The sequence below is a fragment of the Pelodiscus sinensis genome, chromosome 10 (genome assembly GCF_052426305.1).
Source record: "Pelodiscus sinensis isolate ZL-2025 chromosome 10, ASM5242630v1, whole genome shotgun sequence".
In the NCBI taxonomy this organism is placed as follows: domain Eukaryota; kingdom Metazoa; phylum Chordata; order Testudines; family Trionychidae; genus Pelodiscus; species Pelodiscus sinensis.
Genome location: NC_143061.1, coordinates 983,778 through 1,004,808, shown reverse-complemented (window position 1 = coordinate 1,004,808; position 21,031 = coordinate 983,778). Strand labels below are relative to the sequence as shown.

General features: G+C 44.0%; 1 protein-coding gene across 8 annotated transcripts in view; it reads right to left on the bottom strand.

Annotated features, from left to right (window-relative positions):
- The window catches only part of ACAP2 (ArfGAP with coiled-coil, ankyrin repeat and PH domains 2), a 106,416-nt gene that overhangs the window by 57,389 nt on the left and 27,996 nt on the right, over positions 1-21,031 (bottom strand). For all 8 annotated transcript variants that reach the window (XM_089780682.1, XM_075938311.2, XM_075938313.2 and 5 more), the window contains exons 3-8: positions 20,100-20,219; positions 17,934-17,987; positions 15,167-15,225; positions 11,708-11,891; positions 4,942-4,986; positions 2,219-2,314 (exon numbers count right to left, since the gene is read on the bottom strand). In XM_089780682.1, the coding sequence (XP_089636808.1) occupies positions 2,219-2,314; positions 4,942-4,986; positions 11,708-11,891; positions 15,167-15,225; positions 17,934-17,987; positions 20,100-20,219 (558 nt within the window). The remainder of the gene's footprint in view (positions 1-2,218; positions 2,315-4,941; positions 4,987-11,707; positions 11,892-15,166; positions 15,226-17,933; positions 17,988-20,099; positions 20,220-21,031) is intronic.

Sequence of the window (21,031 nt, the reverse complement as noted above, 5' to 3'; positions counted from 1 at the left end):
ACAGGCCTTCAGCTGCTGCAAGCTTCACAGGAGCAGGGCTGGCACAAAACTGGCCTCACAATCAGAAGCCAGCCCGTCGTCTTGCCAGCACACAGTGGAAGAGGGCTGCAGTACGAAATCCAGCCCTACAGCTCCGCGACCCTGGCTTTTCCTACACGGGTTTGATAAGATGTCCACCGTTAGCAGTAGGCTCGGTGGCAAGCTGATGAAAGCGCTGAAAGGTATTTGTTCAAAAAAGTCGCTCCCCACAGCTCCCACTGGCTGGGAACGTCCAACTGAGGCCCCCCAAGAGCTGTGAGGGGCCGTGCCTGTCGATGTGCAATGTAAGCAACTGTCTCACGGCCCACCGGCGAATTACCCCTACAAGCTACGTGCTGAAGGCTGCTGACCCAGTGGTAATGTCTTCTGCAGAACCTAATGAATCCCTGCCCATCGTGAATGCCACAGCACACCTTCCTTTGACGGTCCAATGGCTGGGCTGCCATCAGTGTAAATTATAGCGCCCGTGTAACTCTCTTGGAAACTCAACGTTCCGCACAACAGAAAAGAGAGATTACCTTAACATCAGAGACAAAAGCACAGACCTCAGCTCTGTGCCTGGGCTGGGGGAAAGCAGGACAAGGGAGTGAAAGACCCCAGAGAGCAGGAAGGCGAGTGGCAGTGGCCTTGTCAGCACTTCAGGAAGCATCACCAAGGGGTCATCTGTGACCACACTTTATATAAGCACCTTCTAACTGGAGCTTGCACCTAGCACCTCATCCCCTCCAGCACGCCATCTCCTTGCTTCAGGATACAAACCAAACCCTCTGCCTCCCACGTCACAATCTCCTCCCAGACCTTGCACCCACCCCTCCTCCAGATCCAAAACTTCTCCTGCACCCCCTCCACTCCCTAATACCTTGCCTCAGGTCACAACCCCCTCCTTAACCCAAATCCCTCCCAGACCCCACATACCCTCCTGTACACCAATCCCACACCCCAAACTCCTTTCTGCACCAAACCTCCATCCTAGACCCTACACTTCCACCATTAAATATCATAGAAGAGTGCAGCCCTTGACCACTTTCCAAATTCCTAGAGCATCTCTCCACGAAAAATGATCGCCTACCCCTGATCTAAAACAACCCTAATGCAGAGATTGGGAGAAACAGTTGTATTTTATCAGAGCAGATCTTATACTTTTTTCCTGAATCACCACAGCTGCAAACCTCTTGTGTACATGTTTGAAACCATCTGAAGGCACTCTGCTGCAAGTCACTTTTAATACCAGTGCAATGCATCTGTAGTAGTGGCTTGCAAACACAAACATACGTGCGTGTGGCACTCCCAACCACAAACCACTTATTGTAGCAAGTGTGGGTGTGTGCGTGTGCCCTGTCCATTTGGCAGTGCTTGATGAATATGTCAGTGTAAGTGGTTTCTCTTCATTCAGCTGTAGTCAATTCCCCTGTTTGGGTGAGTCTCATACAAACAGAGAGAGAAATATCTAAAAGAAATCTTCAGGAGGAGTTGATACCAGAAATCAATTTGACCTTAATTATTAAAAGAAGAGAAACAAGGTAGGTAAGACAATATATTTTCTTGGACCATCTTCTGTTGGTGAAAGAAAAGCTTTAAAGCTTACTCATAGCTTTCTTCAGGTCAGGGAAAGGTATTCAGAGCATCACAGCAAAATACAAGGTAGAAATGATTGTTTAGCATAAAGTATTACACTGAACTGTTTCACCTATTATTTGTGACACTCTAACCAGCACAGCAACAACAAGGCAAATGTTATTCAAATTAAATCGCTTTGAAGTTCAAAGTATATCTTTTAAATTTCCAGCAGCATTATTGACTGACACATTGCATAACCTGTATATTTATAGCGTATACATACCAGCATACACATAACAAAATAGGGACAGATTTTACATACGTGGACTACAGACAAATTAATTTTGCTTTAGGAAATCTGAAAAATTCAAAGAAATATAAAATGTATTTTTACGTGTAGCCTTAATGCTGCATTAACTTTTTTTGCATTTAATTAGTGATACATTTTTAAATGTATGATGTTCATGCTGAAAATATGCCTTCATCATGGCTATCCCCCAAAGTTCCCACTTTCACTGAATACATGTACAATGACTCTGGTACGTACAAAGTTCTCTTCAACAGTTTTCCCAAATGCCCATTAGGATGTACATTTTAATTCAGGAACTGTATTGTAACATACCTGTGCTCCGAGATCATTCATATATGGCTTAAGCTCACTAAACAGATCATAGCCTTGATGAAAGAAGGTCAGATGGGCAGACATAAAGGACAGCATCTAGAAGGAAGACAGAACAAAAGTGTACATTAGAAAGGAGTTTTAAATGGAGAATTATCAGATCTCTCTCACATAACTTGCACTGAATTAGCTTTGCAAACAAGCTTGAAGCGTAGGCTTTAACTCTCCACTACCCTGCACCTCTTGGAGATGCACAAGTAGAAAGTGAGTGCAAGGTGGCTGTAAAATGCTACTATTCTGACTAGTTAGTGGCCTATACCTGCTTAGGGGTCACTTTGCCTACTAGTAAATGACTATACAAGGGTCAAGATAGAAAAGAATCACCCCACCAAGTCAAATCTTTCATAAATATGTTACTGCAATTAACCTGTACAACCTGATTGACAGGTGAGGTCATGTTTTGGTCAAATAGTTTATAACTTTTGTTAAAAACTATGCAGTTCAAACACCTAAGAAACCAGCTGGAAGGTACAGAATTGGTTGGTTAAGAATTCATATCTTGGATAATTACAGCTGAAATTGCTCAGAGTCTGCTTCCTGGACTTCCAAAAAGACTCACCAAAAACAAGAGAAGAAACCAGTGAGGAATTAAAAAGGAGAGACAGATTTCCAGTATTCCAAATGGCACAGGGAAAACCCCTCAGTTTAAGTGGGCTGTACAATCTCATGAAAAAAGGATGTGGAGGAATGTACTGTATATTAGCTTAAAATGGTCCCTCTGTTTTCATGTAAAAATGTGCTATTTTAAAGGAACGAGAGAGACACCTAGAAGCTATTAATATTTTAAGTGAATGCAGCCTTCAAATGGTGCCTTATTGAAAGGACTGGAGGGTGAACTAGAGGCGGTCCCCCTTGCAATGCGATCAGTTCCTGGGGAAGTGTCGCAAGTCGCGGGGAGGAGGGGTTTCGTAACTCGAACCCTCATTTACGACAGGCGGCATGCGCCGGCGTAAACGCACGCCAAGGACGTATGTTGGGAGTTTGGCCCCTTCTGCACTTACAAAAAGGGCTGTGAGTGAGGTGGGTCACAACTCGGGCGGTCGCATCCCAGGGGTTTCCTGTACTCAAATTTCATTACAAAGCACATACAGCGTGCACCATAGCAGTACAAGCCCTAGTGATTCACTCCTCCCATATGTCGGAAGGGGATGGCACCTAAGTGCATGTCTACACTGCGGCCAGAGTTGTGAGTGCAGCTCGGGGGACAGCCCTGGCACACCTGACTCTAGCCAGCACAGGGAAGACGTGGGGATGTGGATTTTGGCACAGGGCAGCACAACAAAGACATATCCACAGTTCCAGGGCACATCTGTAAAACCTGCATTGAAGCCCAAGCCATTGGCTCTTCACCCAAGTCCCCAGTAAGCACACGATCCAGGGCCATGCAGGCCCCTCCTCCAGCCCTGTCTCACCACAGCTCCCTTGGCAGGCAGGGAGAGATGCCTCTCACCTGGCTCCAAGCTGCTGGGGGGGCAAGGTCAGCCCTATGGGTGAGTGGGCAATCTGAGCAGCAGCCCAGGACAGCCTGCCAAAGGGGACACCCTACACAGGAGATGCCCAATTCCTACCGGACCTGCTGCTGACGGAGGTGTCAGGCAGGCAGAGCAGCAGCATCTGGAGCAGAGGGGAAGGGATGAGCACTGCAGGAGGCAGCTAGAGAATCAGCCAAGCCATGTGACTTCTCTGGAGTAGGGGTGCTGCTCTTCCCCCTGCTCCACTGGCTTGTGCAGCTGCCACTGCTCCTGTCCCCCTCCTCCTCAGAGCACTGGGAGCGCCCTCCTGCCTGCTGCGCAGGGGGCCAACAGTGAGGTATCCCCTCATTTCCTCCCCCCTGTTCCCAGCTTCCACTGGGACAGGCTGACAGGAGCAGGGATTCTATGAGTGCCTCTGCTTCTCTGGGTCTGGAGACAGCTGCTTGTGCCCAACGCTGAAGAGTCTCAGAGGGGCAGCCATGTTAGTATGTTAAACACAACGAGCAGCCCTGTGGCACCTCAGAGACTAACTAATACACAGCAGCATGAGCTTTCTGGGCACAACCCACTTCCTCAGACCAGGAGCAAAACCAGCGTTCAGGCCCTGAACCAAAGCGCTTTCTTAAAGAGACAGGGCGCACTCGTACTCAGGCGCACTCACACGCTCCTCAACACGATACAGTCACACTCCTACTTTGTCACACACTCCCCAGGGCTTCTTGCATCTAGGGATGGAATAGTGTAGTCAGTGAACCAATTAACAGATAAGCGGCTGCTTATTGGTTAACACTATCGGCTACATGCACACTCCCTGCACCATGCCTCTGCATTTAAAATATTTTGGGGCACACTGGCTCAGCCAGATCCTGGCAGCCACCCCCACTAGTGGGACACTGGTCTTCATTGCTATTGATAGTTGCACTAGCTAAACTTACATTAGCAGTGGTGCGTCTACATGAGCTACAATCCCACCTCCAATTGCAGTATTGGCATGTTGATAGAGTGTAGTTCACGTGGCCTTTCTTGCTACCACCAGCCTACATGTCAGTTGTGAGGGGGGTTTTGTCACACAGTAACCAATGAAGAAATTCATTTTACATAGGTCTTTGATCAGAGGGTAACAACTTGCAGTCTCAATTTTTATACACATTTTAGATTGTCAGACGTTTTATATATGAAATGTACAAAACTTACCGATTTTAAGATCTCTGATCGCCTCTTAGATTGAAGTACATTAATCTAGGGGGGAAAAAATTTGCTTTATTCACCAATCCCCATGCAAATTTGTGTGTCAGAAGCAAATTGCAGTAATCCAGGTTATGTCCACATGTAAATAAAGTCACCTTAAAATACAAACTCAAAACTCAAACATCTGACACTTCACAGCAAATTTTTCTACTATTACAGAGACGATTGCAACCAATCATATTTAATGTCACCATTTATAGTCAGAGAAAAAAACTTGCAATGCTAGAATTCCCAAAAGACGCTCACCTTCTTCTAATATTTATTTTTGTTAAACTATGTATACATGTAGTGCCAGAACATGTCAGATACTGTGAAGCCAAGTAAGAAGACTGGGTCCCCACCTCTGAGAGCTGGGTCTAAAAATCTTCACAAGAACTTGATTTTACTAATTACATTTTATCTTCTCCACTTCTATAATGTTATTGGATTAAGAGAAATTACTATGTGTGTTCATCTGTTATCCAAGAAGGTATCATTCATGCTTCTTGTTTTCTTTTATGTGCAATATCTGATTTTATTTCCATGTACTTAGTCCTTTCTTTTTGCCTTCTGGTCAGTGGCTTTAATCATCTTCCATAACATAAGTAAGGGTTTTTTGAGAAACTCTCAACGGAGACACATGTTAATGTGGAATTCACTTCCTTTGCATGTCTGTTTAATGCTAACAAGTAAAATACATTTACAAAAACTGTATGTTAAATCAGATACTCTACATACTCAATGCTTTGGAAAGCCTTCTGCAACAAACATACACTTAAAAAAAATCTTTTGCACATAAAAATATAGTAAGGAACTCAAATATTGAAACACAGATTAATCCCAAATAAATATAACCACAAAGACACTCCAGTAGAGGCCTTTCATTTTGAAGTTATATTTTCTGCAGAAGAAAAGCTTCATTGTAAGCAGAAAGGTCCATCTAGAACCTGAATTATTTGCATGATGAATTACATGGGAAAACTGGGAATTTCCTTCACTATAAATGCAGTTTTATTAAGTTGACTATAGTGTACACAAGAATAGACTAACTCCAAAAGAACATAAATTCCAATATATTAAAAACTGGCTTAGTGCATGTGATCATTTCTTCAAAGCCTGTTCCAAAATATTGAGAGCCTGCTACTGACAAGTTACAGTAGAACCTCAGTGTTACAAACACCTCAGGAATGAAAATGAGTTTTCAAAGTTTACATCTGGAACTTGACATAACAGCAGCTCTGAAACTTTACTATCTAGAAGAAAAATGTTCCCTTAAACATCTTAATTTAAATCCAAGCAGTACAGATCTGTTGCCTTGTCAATCCCCCCCCCCTTTTTGAGTAGTTTACATTTAACACAATATGGTTCTATACAGTATTTGCTTTTCGGGGAGGTGGTGTGGAGAGATGTTTGCTGCCTGTGGTTGGCCACTTCATAACTCTAGTTTTTATCATGAGAGATAAAGCAGTACAGTCGAGTTATGAACACTGAAGTCACTGCTCTATTGACCATTATGAACCTCTTACGTTCACTTACATCATCTTCTGAAAACTCTGCTCTGCCATAATCCCCATGATCCTTCCCCCCTCAGACTGCAGCAATCACAACATGTCTTCCATTCTTCTCATAGCCTGACCATGTCAAGTGAGCCGCACTATATGCCCGGCCCATCACATTTTACCGTACCTGCTCCCAATAACATCATCATCCTGCATTCAATTCTGCTGTCTGATCACTTCACTGGGAACCCATGAAATTCCCAGAAGTCTTCTTTCCATCTCCCTCCTGCTCCTCTGTCTTCATCAGTGCCCATGTTTTGCTGCTGTACAACACCGCTGGCAGTACTATTGAGTTGAAGAGGCTGGCACATGTTGCCTTGTTGATTTCTCTTGAAGGACATCCTCGAAAGAACTGAACGTACACCAACTTCTTCCTTCTTTGCTAGAGTTCACCTTCCTGATCATGGCACATGTTTAATTTCTTGGCCCAAACAGACATATTGCTCAACTTCTTCTATGTGTTCTCCCTTGGTTGTTAGGTGGGCTTTTTGCAAGATATCGGACCAGATAAATTTCATTTTGGAGCAGTTCCAGTTTAGCTTCTGTTTGTGTTGAGTTCTCACATAATTTTCTATATTTTGATAGTATTTTCAGTGATCACCACAATATCATCCACAAATCTGAGACGGTTTAACTGTTTTCTGATTATGCGGATTCCACCATTCCAATTCATCCATCTCATCATTTTGAGGAGCGTTGTGAAGAGTTTTGGTGAAACCATGTCTCCTTGTTTCATATCTTTCTCAGCTGCAATGCGAAGCCAAGGATCAAATAAAGTTATATATGTAGTGAAGTCAGAATTTGCTTCCTTTAATAGTTTGTGCCAATACCTTGTTCTTCAAGAGCCTTCCACGGTGCACTGATCTCTACACCATCTAATGCTTTTTCATAGTCAACAAAGGCAATACATAAAGGGAATCTTTATTCCTTTGAGTGTTCCAATAGCTGGCTTAACGTGAAAATATGGTTAAATGTTCTGAATCCTTCAAAATTCCTACCTACTCTCTCAGCTGTTGCTCATCCAGACTCTGTGAGAGTCAGTTTGTTGTTATTTTGGTGAACACCTTGGAGACATACGAGAGCTGCATATCCAAGTAACAGCTAACCCTCTAATCAAGGGTTTCTGAGAGGTCTTGGCCACCTGCTCTTTTAAATGTCAGTCCATCTTTAACTGGGGCTTTTCCTACCTTCACTTGAAAAACTGCATGTTGACCTTCACTGGCAAGGACTGGGAATATGTGCTTGTTAGTCCACTGAAGTGTTGGTACTAGGACATTTATTTGGTTTGCAAAGATTTCTACAGTGTCTCACTTCCAATCCTGTTCTGTCAATTACTGGTATTCCATCCCTGTTCTGCAGTGCCATTATTGTTGACCTGTACAGTGTGAATTCCCTTTTGCTTTTTTTGAGGCTTCTGAGATCTTTAGCTATCTGTAAGAGCCTTTAATTCCAATGCTTCTTGAAGTCTTCCTTTAGTCTTATCAACTTGCTGAGAAGAGAGTATTCTAGAACGTCACTCTCACATCACCTCAAATTTCTCCATTTTGCTAGCAAGTTCCATGTTTCTTCCAAGATTCTACCCTTAACTCTTTTTGGTCTTTCTTTCTTGGCTAATGTCAAAAACTACGTCAACTCATCAGTGAAGTTTTTTATAATCCTCATCACAGTATCTATAAGACTCAAGTTTTCCTTGGAAATGTTCACTTTCAAGATTGCCTCATCAAATATTTTTGGCCACTCTGATTTGCCATCTGTAGTGCTCTCTTCTCCATCTTTTTCTTGAGCCATGCTTTGAGCAAGTGATGGTCACCACCTGTGTTAAAATGATGGACTACTAAGGTGTATTGTATAATGTGCCACTTATCAGTCAGAATATAATCAATCTCATTCTTCTAAGTTCTTCACATTGGGCGTGATCCATGTCCGCCTCCTCTTGGCCTTCTTCTTCAACCAGGTGCTACCAGTGAACATGTCTTTCGTCTCCAGCAGAGTTGCCAATGGCTATCCTTGTGGATTCCATTTGCTGATTACATAACTTCCAACAAAGTTTTCACCTTCTCTTCCTCTTCCAGTTTTGGCATTGAAATCTCCCACTGCAATATGGATTTCTGAATTAGGGTTTCTTTGAGCTCCTGATAGATTTCTTCTATATCGTTGCTTGTGCTTATCGGGGCCCAGTTGCCAAGTGTGCCTGAGGGTTGCCAGGTGTCCACTATTTTCTCCTCCTGGCAGGGAAAAAAACCCAGAAAATACCAGACATTTCAGGTGTCTGGTATTTTCTGAAATTTTTTACTGGACAGGAGGCAAAAATATCGGACTGTCCAAGTCAATACTGGACACCTGGCGACCCTACCAGCAGGACCAGGCGATAAGGAGCCCCAGAGAGCAGGAAGGCGAGTGGCAGTGGCTGTGTCAGCACCCTGGAAGGCACCCCCGAGGGGTTGTCTGTAACCACACCCCGTCACAAACACCATTCCTTGTTGATGATGAAGCCAATTCCTCCAATGGTTCTCTCTGCTTTTCTCAACATGATGGTGTTTTTGTCTCCCCACTTCACTTCCATCTCCTTTCTTCATGAGGTTTCACAGAGTCCAAGAACGTCAAAGGAATTAATTTAACCCTCAATGCTGAACATTTCAGATTTAATCTCTTCTGACGATGACGACAGGGTCTGTATTCACCCAGGGATAAATACACCAAATTTGGTCTGCAGCTTCCTCTTATCATAACTTAACGCAAGGTCAGGGTTTGGTTGTGCCAGGACAATGGGATGTGTGTGGAATGTGACTGTTTTGCATCAAACAGAAAGGGAGGGGTGTGAGAGTAGAAGCAGCTATACTCATGAATTACTACAGAGAGCAGCAAGTGCCCCAGCCCTGGAGGGCAGCCACTGGCTGATAGCAGGGCCCCTGCTACCCAGCCCTGTCCCAGGGAGAAGCTGCTGGTCACTGTGGCATGCCTCCATCCAAGCCATGGGGTAAAGCCAGCAGGCAGGCCACGTGGGCCCCCTGATCTCGGAAAAAGTTGCCCTGTGGGCTGCACGGCCCTCCACTACCCCAGAAAGAAAAGTAATACCTGGCAGGCCATGCAGCCCCCCAACAGCCTCCGCCCAGACCCAGACAACACTGGGTAGATCTTCTAGTGTAATATATATGATTGAAATAACTTCCTGGTAAGATAGGCTTCAAGTAGCCCAGATATTTATTTACCAGATTAGGTTTTAAGACATTATAAGAACATAAGAACGGCCGTACTGGGTCAGACCAAAGGTCCATCTAGCCCAGTAGCCTGTCTGCCGACAGTGGCCAGTACCAGGTGCCCCAGAGAGGGTGGACCGAAGACAATGATCAAGCGATTTGTCTCCTGTCCTCCCTCTCCAACCAATGACAAACAGAGGCCACGGACACCATTTTATCCCCTGGCTAATAACCTTTTATGGACCTAACATCCATGAAATTATCTAGCTTCTCTTTAAACTCTATTATAGTCCTAGCCTTCACAGCCTCCTCTGGCAAGGAGTTCCACAGGTTGACTACATGCTGTGTGAAGAAGAACTTTCTTTTATTAGTTTTAAACCTGCTCCCCATTAATTTCATTTGGTGTCCTCTAGTTCTTCTGTTATGGGAACTAATAAATAACTTTTCTTTATCCGCCCTCTCCACACCACTCATGATTTTATAGACCTCTATCGTATCCCCCCCCCCCCCCCGTCTCCTCTTTTCTAAACTGAAAAGTCCCAGTCGCTTTAACCTCTCTTCATATGGGACCCGTTCCAAACCCCTAATCATTTTAGTTGCCCTTTTCTGAACCCTTTCCAAGGCCAAAATATCTTTTTTGAGGTGAGGAGACCACATCTGTACACAGTATTCAAGATGTGGCCGTACCATAGTTTTATACAGGGGCAGTAAGATATTCTGGGTATTATTTTCTATCCCTTTCTTAATTCCTAGCATCCTATTTGCCTTTTTGACCGCCGCTGCACACTGTGTGGAAGTTTTCAGAGAACTGTCCACGATAACTCCAAGATCCCTTTCCTGATTTGTCGTAGCCAAATTAGCCCCCATCATACTGTACGTATAGTTGGGGTTATTTTTCCTGATGTGCATTACTTTACACTTATCCACATTAAATTTCATTTGCCATTTTGTTGCCCAATCACTCAGTTTGGTGAGATCTTCTTGGAGTCCCTCACAGTCTGCTTCTGTCTTGACTATCCTAAACAGTTTGGTATCATCTGCAAACTTTACCACCTCACTGCTTACCCCTTTCTCCAGATCATTTATGAATAAGTTGAAAAGGATTGGTCCCAGGACTGACCCTTGGGGGACACCACTAGTTACCCCTCTCCATTCTGAAAATTTACCATTTATTCCTACCTTGTGTTTCCTGTCTTTTAACCAGTTCTCAATCCAAGAAAGGACCTTCCCTCTTATCCCATGGCCATGTAATTTACACAAGAGCCTTTGGTGAGGGACCTTGTCAAAGGCTTTCTGAAAATCTAAGTATACTATATCTACTGGATCCCCCTTGTCCGCATGTTTGTTAACCCCTTCAGAGAACTCTAATAGATTATTAAGACAGGATTTCCCTTTACAGAAACCATGTTGACTTTTGTCCAACAAATTATGTTCTTCTACATGCGTCATAATTTTATTATAAACAACAACTCTGTGTTTCTTTGCACTGAACATTATGGGAATATCACCCTTTCTTTGACTCAAGTAGGAGAGACAGAACTGTAACGGCAACCAGAATTCCAGACTGGAATTATTCAGCTAATTTCCAATTGCCAGACTGATGCCAGTCCTTAGCAGTGAAATGTGTACAATGAATTACAGCAAAGTCAAATATACTATATTACATCCTGTATGATTTACCTGATATTAATCCAATTAACTCTGGTTTGTTTGTAAATGAATACTTGAAATGAAAGTCAACATTAAATGCCACTATATCAACAGCATCACACTTCAAAAAACCATCCAGCAAAAACACACAGACATGCCTAACAAAATTATAATCTGAAAAATCAAAATCATTCAGGAACACAAATACATTATTTCTAGGCTCATGATGCCCCTCGGTTACTACATGGACCAAAGATTGAAGTGCCTCAACAACCAACCTTCAAAACATGCTGGTCTTGAAAACAGAACAGTGATTGTTGCCCTTACCTGAAGAACATAATCCAGAGCGATGTGCCGAAAGCATTTTCGTGTTGCAGTGAGAATGTTGGTGGCCTCTTCTACTTCATGTTGTTTGTTTCTTTGAACTTGTGCATTTTTTGCTAGTGCATTTTCTTTTTCCTCACTGACTTTTTCAAACTGCTTCTTTGCATCTTTAAATTTTCTAATATCTCTAAACAAAAGAGGAGATGAATTGTAAGATCCTTGGAAAGCTCATTTTGTCAATCAGGAAATATCTTAAAAAACCACCAAATTTTGATGCTTCCATTTTCAGGTAGAATATTTGATTTTGTATTTATTTGTTTCACTTTTCCACACTAAACACATGCGCCACAATCTTTTGAACAAGCAAGGCAGTGAAATTTAAAAGCAGCACCTTGTGATCACTGCTGTATTCATTTAGTCCCAACTCAGGGCAGACAAAAATCATGATTAAAAAAACCTGATTTAAACAAAAAAAGTGGATTGTTTTGTGTTTTCTTTAACTAGTTTATAATTGTTACAGGTTGAACCTCCCTGGTCTGGCGTCTTGGGACCTGAACCAAACCAGGGAATTTGCTGGACAGAGAGGTTAATGCCAGCACCTCTGCTCCGGGCTGCTGGTCCCTGGGCACTGGCCCCTCCCTTTTCCAGGGGCACTGGGGCTCCGCTGCCAGCCCCTGGGTCTCTGCACACCAGGGGTACGGGGCTCCCCTCTGCTGCCATTCCCCAGGGAGTTGGAGTTCCGCTTCTAGCTGCTGATCTCCAGAGTGTCGGGGCTCCGCTGTCAGGTGCTGGGGCACGGAACCTCATCCCTCCCATCCCACTGACCTCTGCTCTTCCCTGGTCCCGTGACACTGCTGGCCCCAGTCCAAGTACCCACTGGGTCACTGATGGTGCCAGACCAGGAGTGTTGCTGAACTAGGGAAGACTAGGTTAGGGAGGTTCAACCTGAGGTAGAATTTCACGTTTTACATGATTTTTCTGCTGAATTTCAAATTAAAATGTTCATCTATCCTGAAAAAGACAATCCGTGATCTCATCCAACAGCTTTTCTGTGATGCCATTAGAGTCAAACATCTTCTGACGTATCAAACTGCAAAAGGTTTAGAAAGCTTAACTGCTTCAACGAAATCATAGTCTAGGAAGGCTTGCAAACTGAAGTTAATGGGACCAGCCTCCCCAATGGCTTAGGTGCTTTTGATATTCCAACCTCAGGTGTGTAAATATGAATCTTTGTTGTAAATTCTGAAGCACTGTTTAAAGTGAAAAAAATGGTATGACACTAAGGTCGAATTCTTCAAAGACTTAGACAGGCTTACATAAGAACACAAGAACAGCCCGACTGGATCAGACCAAAGATCCATTTAGCCCAGTGTCCTGTCTGCTGACAGTGGCCAATGCTAGGTGTCCCCAGAGGGAATGAGAACAGGACAGGGAATCATTAAGTGATCCCACCCCATCACCCATTCCCAGATTCTGACAAACAGAGGACACCATTCCTGCTCATCAGGGCTACTAGCCATTAATGGACCTAACCTCCATGAACTTACCGAGATCTTTTTTGAACCCTGTTAAAGTTCTGGCCTTCAGAACATCCTCTGGCAAGGAGTTCCAAAGGTTGACTGTGTGCAGCGTAAAGTAGTACTTCCTTTTGTTTGTTTTAAACCTGTTCCCTATTCATTTCCTTTGGTAACCTCTAGTTCTTATGTTATGGGAACAAAAACTTTTCCTTATTAACTTTCTGCACATCTGTCATGATTTTACAGACCTCTATCATATCCCCTCAGTCTCCTCTTTTCTAAGATAAAAAGTCCCAGTCTTGTTAATCTCTATTCATATGGCACCCACTCCAAACCTGTAATTATTTTTGTTGCCCTTTTCTGAACCTTTTCCAATGCTAGGATATCTTTTCTGAGATAAGGCGATTGCATCTGTATGCAGGATTCAAGATGTGGGTGTACTATGGATTTATAGAGAGGCAATTAGATATTCTCTGTCCTATTCTCTATTCCTTTTTTAATGATTCCTAACATTGTTTGCTTTTTGGACTGCCACTGCACCTTGAGTGGATGTTTTTGGAGAACTATCCATCATGACTCCAAGAGCCCTCTCTTGAGTGGCAAAAGCCAAGTTAGTGCCCATCATTTTTCACGTACGCTGGGATTATGTTTTCCAATGCACATTACTTAGCTTTGCGTTTATCAGTTTAACGCGATGCACTGTGAGCACAGTCCCACTGAAATCACTGAGATTACTCCCAGTGCACAGAGTTAAGCAGATGCGTAATTGTTGTAGGATCAGGGTCTAGCAGAGAAGTTTTTAATACCCAAGCTCCTAATGTGGCAAACACACTCATGCTTAACATTAAACATACTGCAAAAGCGGCAAGGAGTCCTGTGGCACCTTAGAGACTAACTGCAGTGTAGGAGCATAAGCTTTCCTGGGCAAAGACCCAGACATGCATCTGACGAAGTGGGTCTTTGCCCACGAAAGCTTATGCTCCTACACTGCAGTTAGTCTATAAGGTGCCACAGGACTCCTTGCCGCTTTTGCAGATTCAGACTAACACGACTACCCCTCTGATATTAAACATACTGACAGTTCACTGAAGTCAATGGGACAACTCAGGTGAGTAAAGTTACATATCTCTGAGTGCTTACAGGCTCTCAGGACAGTTATTTTCAATATTTTCTCTTCTGCCCATTGTAGTTTTTTAAATTAAAATAAGATACCTCCTCAATAGTGACATTTTTAAAAAGCATCTATAATTAAGTTCACTATTAATAGGATGCTCCCAAATTCATGGCCAGGGAGAACACTTTATAGACTGTGTAAGCTGACCTTTTGCATCCTTTTACCCTATATTAAATTGATTTCATGGGGGAGAGCAGGCTTTCCTAATTGGGGTTCTGACCCAAAAGGAAGTTGCAGAGAGGATCCACAAGGATATTTTAGGGGTGATGGTCACGGTATTGCCACTTTTATCTCTGCACTCCCTTCAGAGATGAATAGCAGCTGTTGGCCAGGTGCCCAGCTCCAAAGGCAACACCCTACCAATAGCTGCACCAAAGTACCTTACTCTCACTTCCCTGCCACTGCTTTCAAAGCTGGGCAGCAGGAGAGCAGGCTGCTGACTGAGAGCCTAGCAGTGCAGAAGTAAAGGGGGCAATGCCATACCAGCCCATCCTTACTTCTGTGCTGCTGCTGGAAGCAGCTCTGCCTTCAGAGCTGGATACCTGGTCAGCTACTGCTGCTCTCCAGCTGCCCAGCTCTGAGGCAGCAGCGCAGAAATAAGGGTAGCAATACCACAAGCTTAATAGGTGCTGGTCAAGCTAGGGTTTGATCATTTCCAAATATCTTCCATTTCTCTCAGAAGCTGATTTCACTTTCTAATTGGCCCTAGCAGAGACATTTTTCCTTACAGGTTTATTAAAGTGAATGTCTTTGAAGTGAAAATTAACTTACTCTTTAACAAATGTCTGAAGCTGTGCTTTAATTGATCTTTGGGTTTGGTCAAACAGGGTCTGAAAGAGAACACACATAAACACTTAGTTCAATAAAGAATTTGGAAGTTCCAGAGTTCTTTTATAGAGACCAAAAAAACCTAAAAACCTTTTAATTCTGTGTAAGCCTTGGCTCTCCTTATTCCATCTCTCTGAAGTCTTCAGGACTAATAGTAGATTCTACATTGAAAGTGCATTTCTCTTTTTTTTTTAAATTAGTAGCAAAAAGTTTCTTTCACTTAAAAAGTCTGAGTAGAATCCCACTATGCAGCAAGACAGAAGGAAAGATAAAGCTACTCCAATAGCGAACACTAAATAGAAGAACATGTGGCTTAGCTAGCGCTCCCATCAACATGAGCACTACGTTTAAGCACTTCAGAAATACTGATGTGACTCAATTCCCACTCTCTCTGGGACTAGAAAGCTGTGTGTGACTAAGAACACGATATTTACTTCACAAACTTGTGCCTAATCCCAAGTGCTGACATTTAAACCTACTAGTGTCTGAGAAGCGACTATGCCAATCAGAAGCCAACATAAGAAGCAAGTAACAAGAACCAGGCTTTCCCAATAAATAGACACATGTAGAAACCAGTGTGCAAGCCCACTTAATAATTCCAAAAATATTTTGCAAGAAAAAAGTCATGAGACATCTCCCCATGCTCCTGAAAGAATTGAAGAATTGCCTTCAGGTAGATCGGATTAGATTTACAGTCTTCAGTGATGAGATGCCAGGTGCCTTTTGAGCAAACAGCAGTTCACAATGCTAGTCTGAGAACGGTGCTATTTGCCAGAAGCTGCAAGAATTGCTCTCACACTGCTGGGTTTGGGCCAATGCTTTATTCCATTTGCCAGGCCTCAGCAGAGAAATCAAGAATGTTTCCAAGGAGAACAAGGATGGTCAGGACCAAAGATTTAACCAAGTGAGTTGCCTCCACCCTTTCGGGAGGAGAACAGTAGCATCCCCCATCACCTTCAGCTTGCAAAATGTCTGTCTTCCTGTTGGCATACTGCTGCTTTCCCTCCTGGCTGCAGCAGAGCCGGACTCTGCACCACCCAGCAAAGTCTAGTTTCCCTATGGACATGTTTACACAGTAAAAGGTGCACTCAGGCTAACTACCCAAGCTAGCGCAAATCCAGCTACCGTGGGAACAGCACAGCAAAGCTTCAGAGGGGGCTAGTGAACTGAGTTCATAATCTCGGTCTGCGCCAGGCTCACAATGAAGCCTGGACAGCATTGTGTGCCACTCATCACTTGCATTAACTGATGTGAGGCACGCCCTGTGCAGAGGGACAGGGCTGGAACCGAGTTACCAACAGAAATACGAACCCTAGGCACAGGGCAATCCTGGCTTCCCCTGGCAGTGAGCTTCCTCCAGCCCAAGGGGTTTCCTGCCCAACATGCTGAGATATGCCAAGGGCTGGATGAAATACACAGCGGGACAGACGCAGCCTATGGGCCGTAGGCTCCCCACTTCTGCCCTACACACTGCAACTTAACAGATGTTTAGATTCCAAAGGCAGCATGGATGACTGTGATCGTTCAATCTGACCCCCGTCAAACATAAGCCACTGATCTTCCCCAAAGTAATTCCTAGAGCAAATCTTTTAGAAAAACATCCAATCTTGATTTTGAAATGGTCAGTAGCAGAGAACAGTCCACAACCCTTGGCAAGTTTCCCAATGGTTACTTACTCTTCAATTAAAAATGTATACCTTAGTTCCAATCTGAATTTGTCTAGCGTCAGCTTCCAGCCACTGTATTACAATATACCTGTTCTGTACTTGCTCCCCATGTACACAGCCCTGAAAATCCACAGATACCTGCTTTATATCCACAGGTCTCCACATCCACAGATGTCAATGAGCAGGGCTCAACAATTAGTGTAATCTACGTGCCCGTGGAGAGTAGATTACAAACCGGCACAGCCGCGCAGCGCAGTCAGCGCATGCACAGCGTGCCGAACCATGCGGCTGGCGAGCAGGGCTCGCCTCCACTTGGCGAACTCTGTCAACGAGAATATCCACAGCTCATTTTTGCAGATACAGATGTTGTGTCTGTGCAGAGCTCTACCCATGCAGGCACTTACAGACTTCAGGTCACCCCTTAATTTTCCAAACTAAACAGACGGAGCTCCTTAAATCTATCAACATAAAGCACATTTTCTACTCATTCTCATGGCTCTTTTCCGAGTCCTTTCCAATTTATTAACATCCTTCATAAACTTGTGAACACAACTGGACACAATTTTAGCAGTGGTTGTACTCATGCCAAGCAGAGAGAAAATTCATCTCTCTTCTCAAACTCAAGCTTCCAGATGGAGTCCACCAATGGTACAAACTACTGCTGTGTTCAAACTTGGCATTTTCTCTACTTTCCATTCTTGACTGAATCAGTCACAGCTCCAAGGAAATAAACTGCACAAAGAACAGATGCTTCTGCTGTTGTATCTCATGTCTGGTGGGAGAGAAAAGTTGAGCAAACAATGGAGAGGGGAAGCAAGACTCAGTCTAGCAAAGAACTCTGCTTACAAATTGGTTTTGCTGCCCAAGTTTCCAGATCTGCAATGAATGGTGCAGATTTCCAGAAAGATCTGCACTGTCAAGGCATACACATTACAAATGCATTCAGATTTAAAGGCCATAAACATTATAATATGCCATTATCTAGCATAATCTGTTTGTTTAGGTGAACTGATCACAATCATCCACCATTCAGCAACACTTACTGTGTGGTAACTGATCATTTCCTGGAGGTTGTCAGAAAACTTTGTCAAGCTGGTCTGCAAGGAAAGAAAGCAAGTAGTTAAAGCTAACTCCCAGCAGAAAGGAACACAAAAAAGTAACCTTAAAAAGGCTATAAATGTTGTTACACTTAGAACATATGTATTTATAGAAACAGCTTCCTAGAGACTTATTTTCATTACTTTAGTTTAGTGAAGATGACAATGCTAACTCTTGGAGATAAGATACATTTCTCATCATAATCTAACACTACAAACAAAAAAGTTACTGTTTGTTGTCAAACAAAAAAGAATGATTCCCCAGTTACTGCAAAACAGCATAGCTCAACAGAGCTACATTTCAGGAAAACATCTGTAGCCTTCGTTTTCATGAAAAGCGCTATAAAGCAACACTCCTTAACCTTTTTAGCCAGCTGCACTGAAAGTTAGCAAACCACAAAAAGCTACTTGGAATTTAAAACTTTTCAAATCTCATTATTAGCTACAAACAGTCCAGATTTTCCATGGGAAACCTTGCTACTGTTTGTGAATTTTTCAGTAAAATCATTTCCAAAAAAAGAGAATTTTTTCAGTTATATGTGAACTTCAGACTGAAAACATCAGAAGAGTCACCTCTTCACAAGCTGTCAGGAAGAGTACGTAGGCCAGGCCTAGACTACAAACTGGCATCAGTATAATTAGGTTGCCCAGGGGTGTGAAAAAGAGCCACATTCCTGAGCCATGTGGTTACACAGCCGTAACTACCTCCCTCCCCAGCACAGACAGCACCATCTCAAAGGGAGAACTTCCCCTTCGACATGGCTCCTGCCTCTTGCAGAGGTAGACTGACTACACCAGCTGGAGAAGCTCTCCCATCAGCCTAGTTCACAGAAGTTGCCGCTGCAGCGCTGTGTGTGTGTATAATCAAACCTGTGAGTTGAAATAGCAAGCCAAAAATGAAGGCGGTGCAGGAATAAAAACAAAAATCACAAAACAAAATGGAAGAGTTTATGCAAAATTCGGTAGAACAAAATCTGTACATTGGTATAACCAGTCTCAGATAAAAAACTTAGCTGTACCAAACAACATCGGAATTTGAGTTTACATCTCTGCGGAGACGGGCCCAATGTAGTGAAAAGGTGGGCCAGAAAAGGATTTTATTTACAAAATTGGCTCTACCTCAGACTAGGGATGCAATAGCGTAGTCGATTAACCAATAAACCGATAAGCAAAAGCGTATAGGTTAATGCTCTACACTACACGCATTTCCCCCCCATCCTCACCTGCCAGTACATTTTTAGCAGGCTGGCCAGCAGCCCAGCTCAGTCCTGGCTCGCACCAGGTCCGGGAACTACCCCCACCGTGGCTCTGCATTTAAAGTGTTTAGGAGGAAGGCAGGCACAGAGTCTGGTTCAGTTCTAGCACGTGCTTCGTCCAGGAGCTCAGTTCATCCCCTACCCCTCCCCGGACAGGGGCTGCTACCACCCTGTGCTGCTGTCTATATCAGAGGCAGCAGCGCAGGACGACAGGCAGCCAATCCGTGAGGGGAGCTGGTTTTTAAACTGGCTCCCTTCATGGACCAGCTCCCAATGGATACAGAGGCAGCAGCGTGGAGTGGCAGGGGTCTCCCTCAGGAGTGGGGCCGAAGCACATTGGCTGCTGGCCTTGCCCCTGGGGACTATAGAATAGTCGACTAACTGGTAAGAATTCATGAGCTTAATAGACTAGTCAATTAACCAATATTTAACATCCTGACCTCAGACCCAAGAACTAAATTGATGCTACCTGTTTTGTGGTTTATTGTAGTCAAACCTAGACCAATAGTAGTCAAGCTTTTCCATACCAGTACCACAATCCCTACACAGGAAGGGGCACAGTCAGAACCCCCCCCCCCCCCCCCCCCCAGTTAAGAACCTCTCCTAGAATATTTTGGCAGGTAAGGGTATAGTATAATCCAACCTCCATTGCAGGTCTGAATCCAAAACTGAATGGGAGGTTGTGCCATGATCCAGAAAGGAAGCCTCTTTTTCAAGACAGGCGTGTCAGAGACTTCATACCGAATAAGATTGTAAATGAAAGATTTCTCCGCCACTTGTTCCCACTTAAATTACTACGTTTCCACTTTTACTAGTTATATTGTTCCTTGAAAATGTTTAACCCTCAAACACTTACCTCAACTAGCAAATCCTTATTGGAATACTGTGCAAGGTCTCGAATTCCGTTCATGAACTGCTTGTTGGCAGCACAAAAAGCTTTACCGGTATCAATCATTGAAATGCAAAGCTTTACTAGCTAAAGGGGAAAAAATGATCATAGTAAATAAACTTGTAAATCACTTTACTCCATGGAATTTCAAAGTTAATGTCCTGTGAAAAACGACTTCGATAACCTTGATACATACATAGCGAGTGATCAGATGTGGGTGCAACGATTGCTTGTCTAACGAGTCAAAGTAACAAAACTGCTCTAGCAGATTTGAGTCCAGGCAGAGAAGAGCCTGAACTAATACTAATGCTACAGAAACCAGCGATCGGGCTCAAATATTTCAGAAATTGTTGCTTTATTTTGCCCAATCTGTAAACACACTGAACCACAATCGGTTACAGGCTGATCTCCCAGCATGCCAAGGGACTGGTCAGGGCAGTGGTCACCAAGGGGATCGGGATCTACTGGTCGACCTTGGAGCCTCTGACAGGGGATCTGACTGGTCTGGCCAAGAGGTTATCAAGCGGTGGCACTTGAGCTGCCCCTTCCCCTACTGCTCCACGTCACCTGGCCTTTGCCTTGGAGCTGCCCCTCGGGAGCCTCCTGCTTTCTGTGCAGGGCAGGGTAAGGAGAGGAGGGTGCTGATGTCGAGGTGTCCCCTTCTCCTGCACTGTATCCTGTCTCCACAGAGCGGGGAGGGCACAACAGGACTTGAGAGGGAGTTTGCTGGCTGCTTTTGGGAGTGGTGCAGGGCCAGGGCAGAGGTGAGCCTGCTTTAGCCTCACTGCACCCCAACCCAGGAGTCACCTGAGGTAAGCAGGGCCGAGCTGGAGCCCACATCCCGAAACCCTGCCCCGTCGTGAATCCCCTCCTGCACCCAAGCTCCTGTCTTAGTCCCG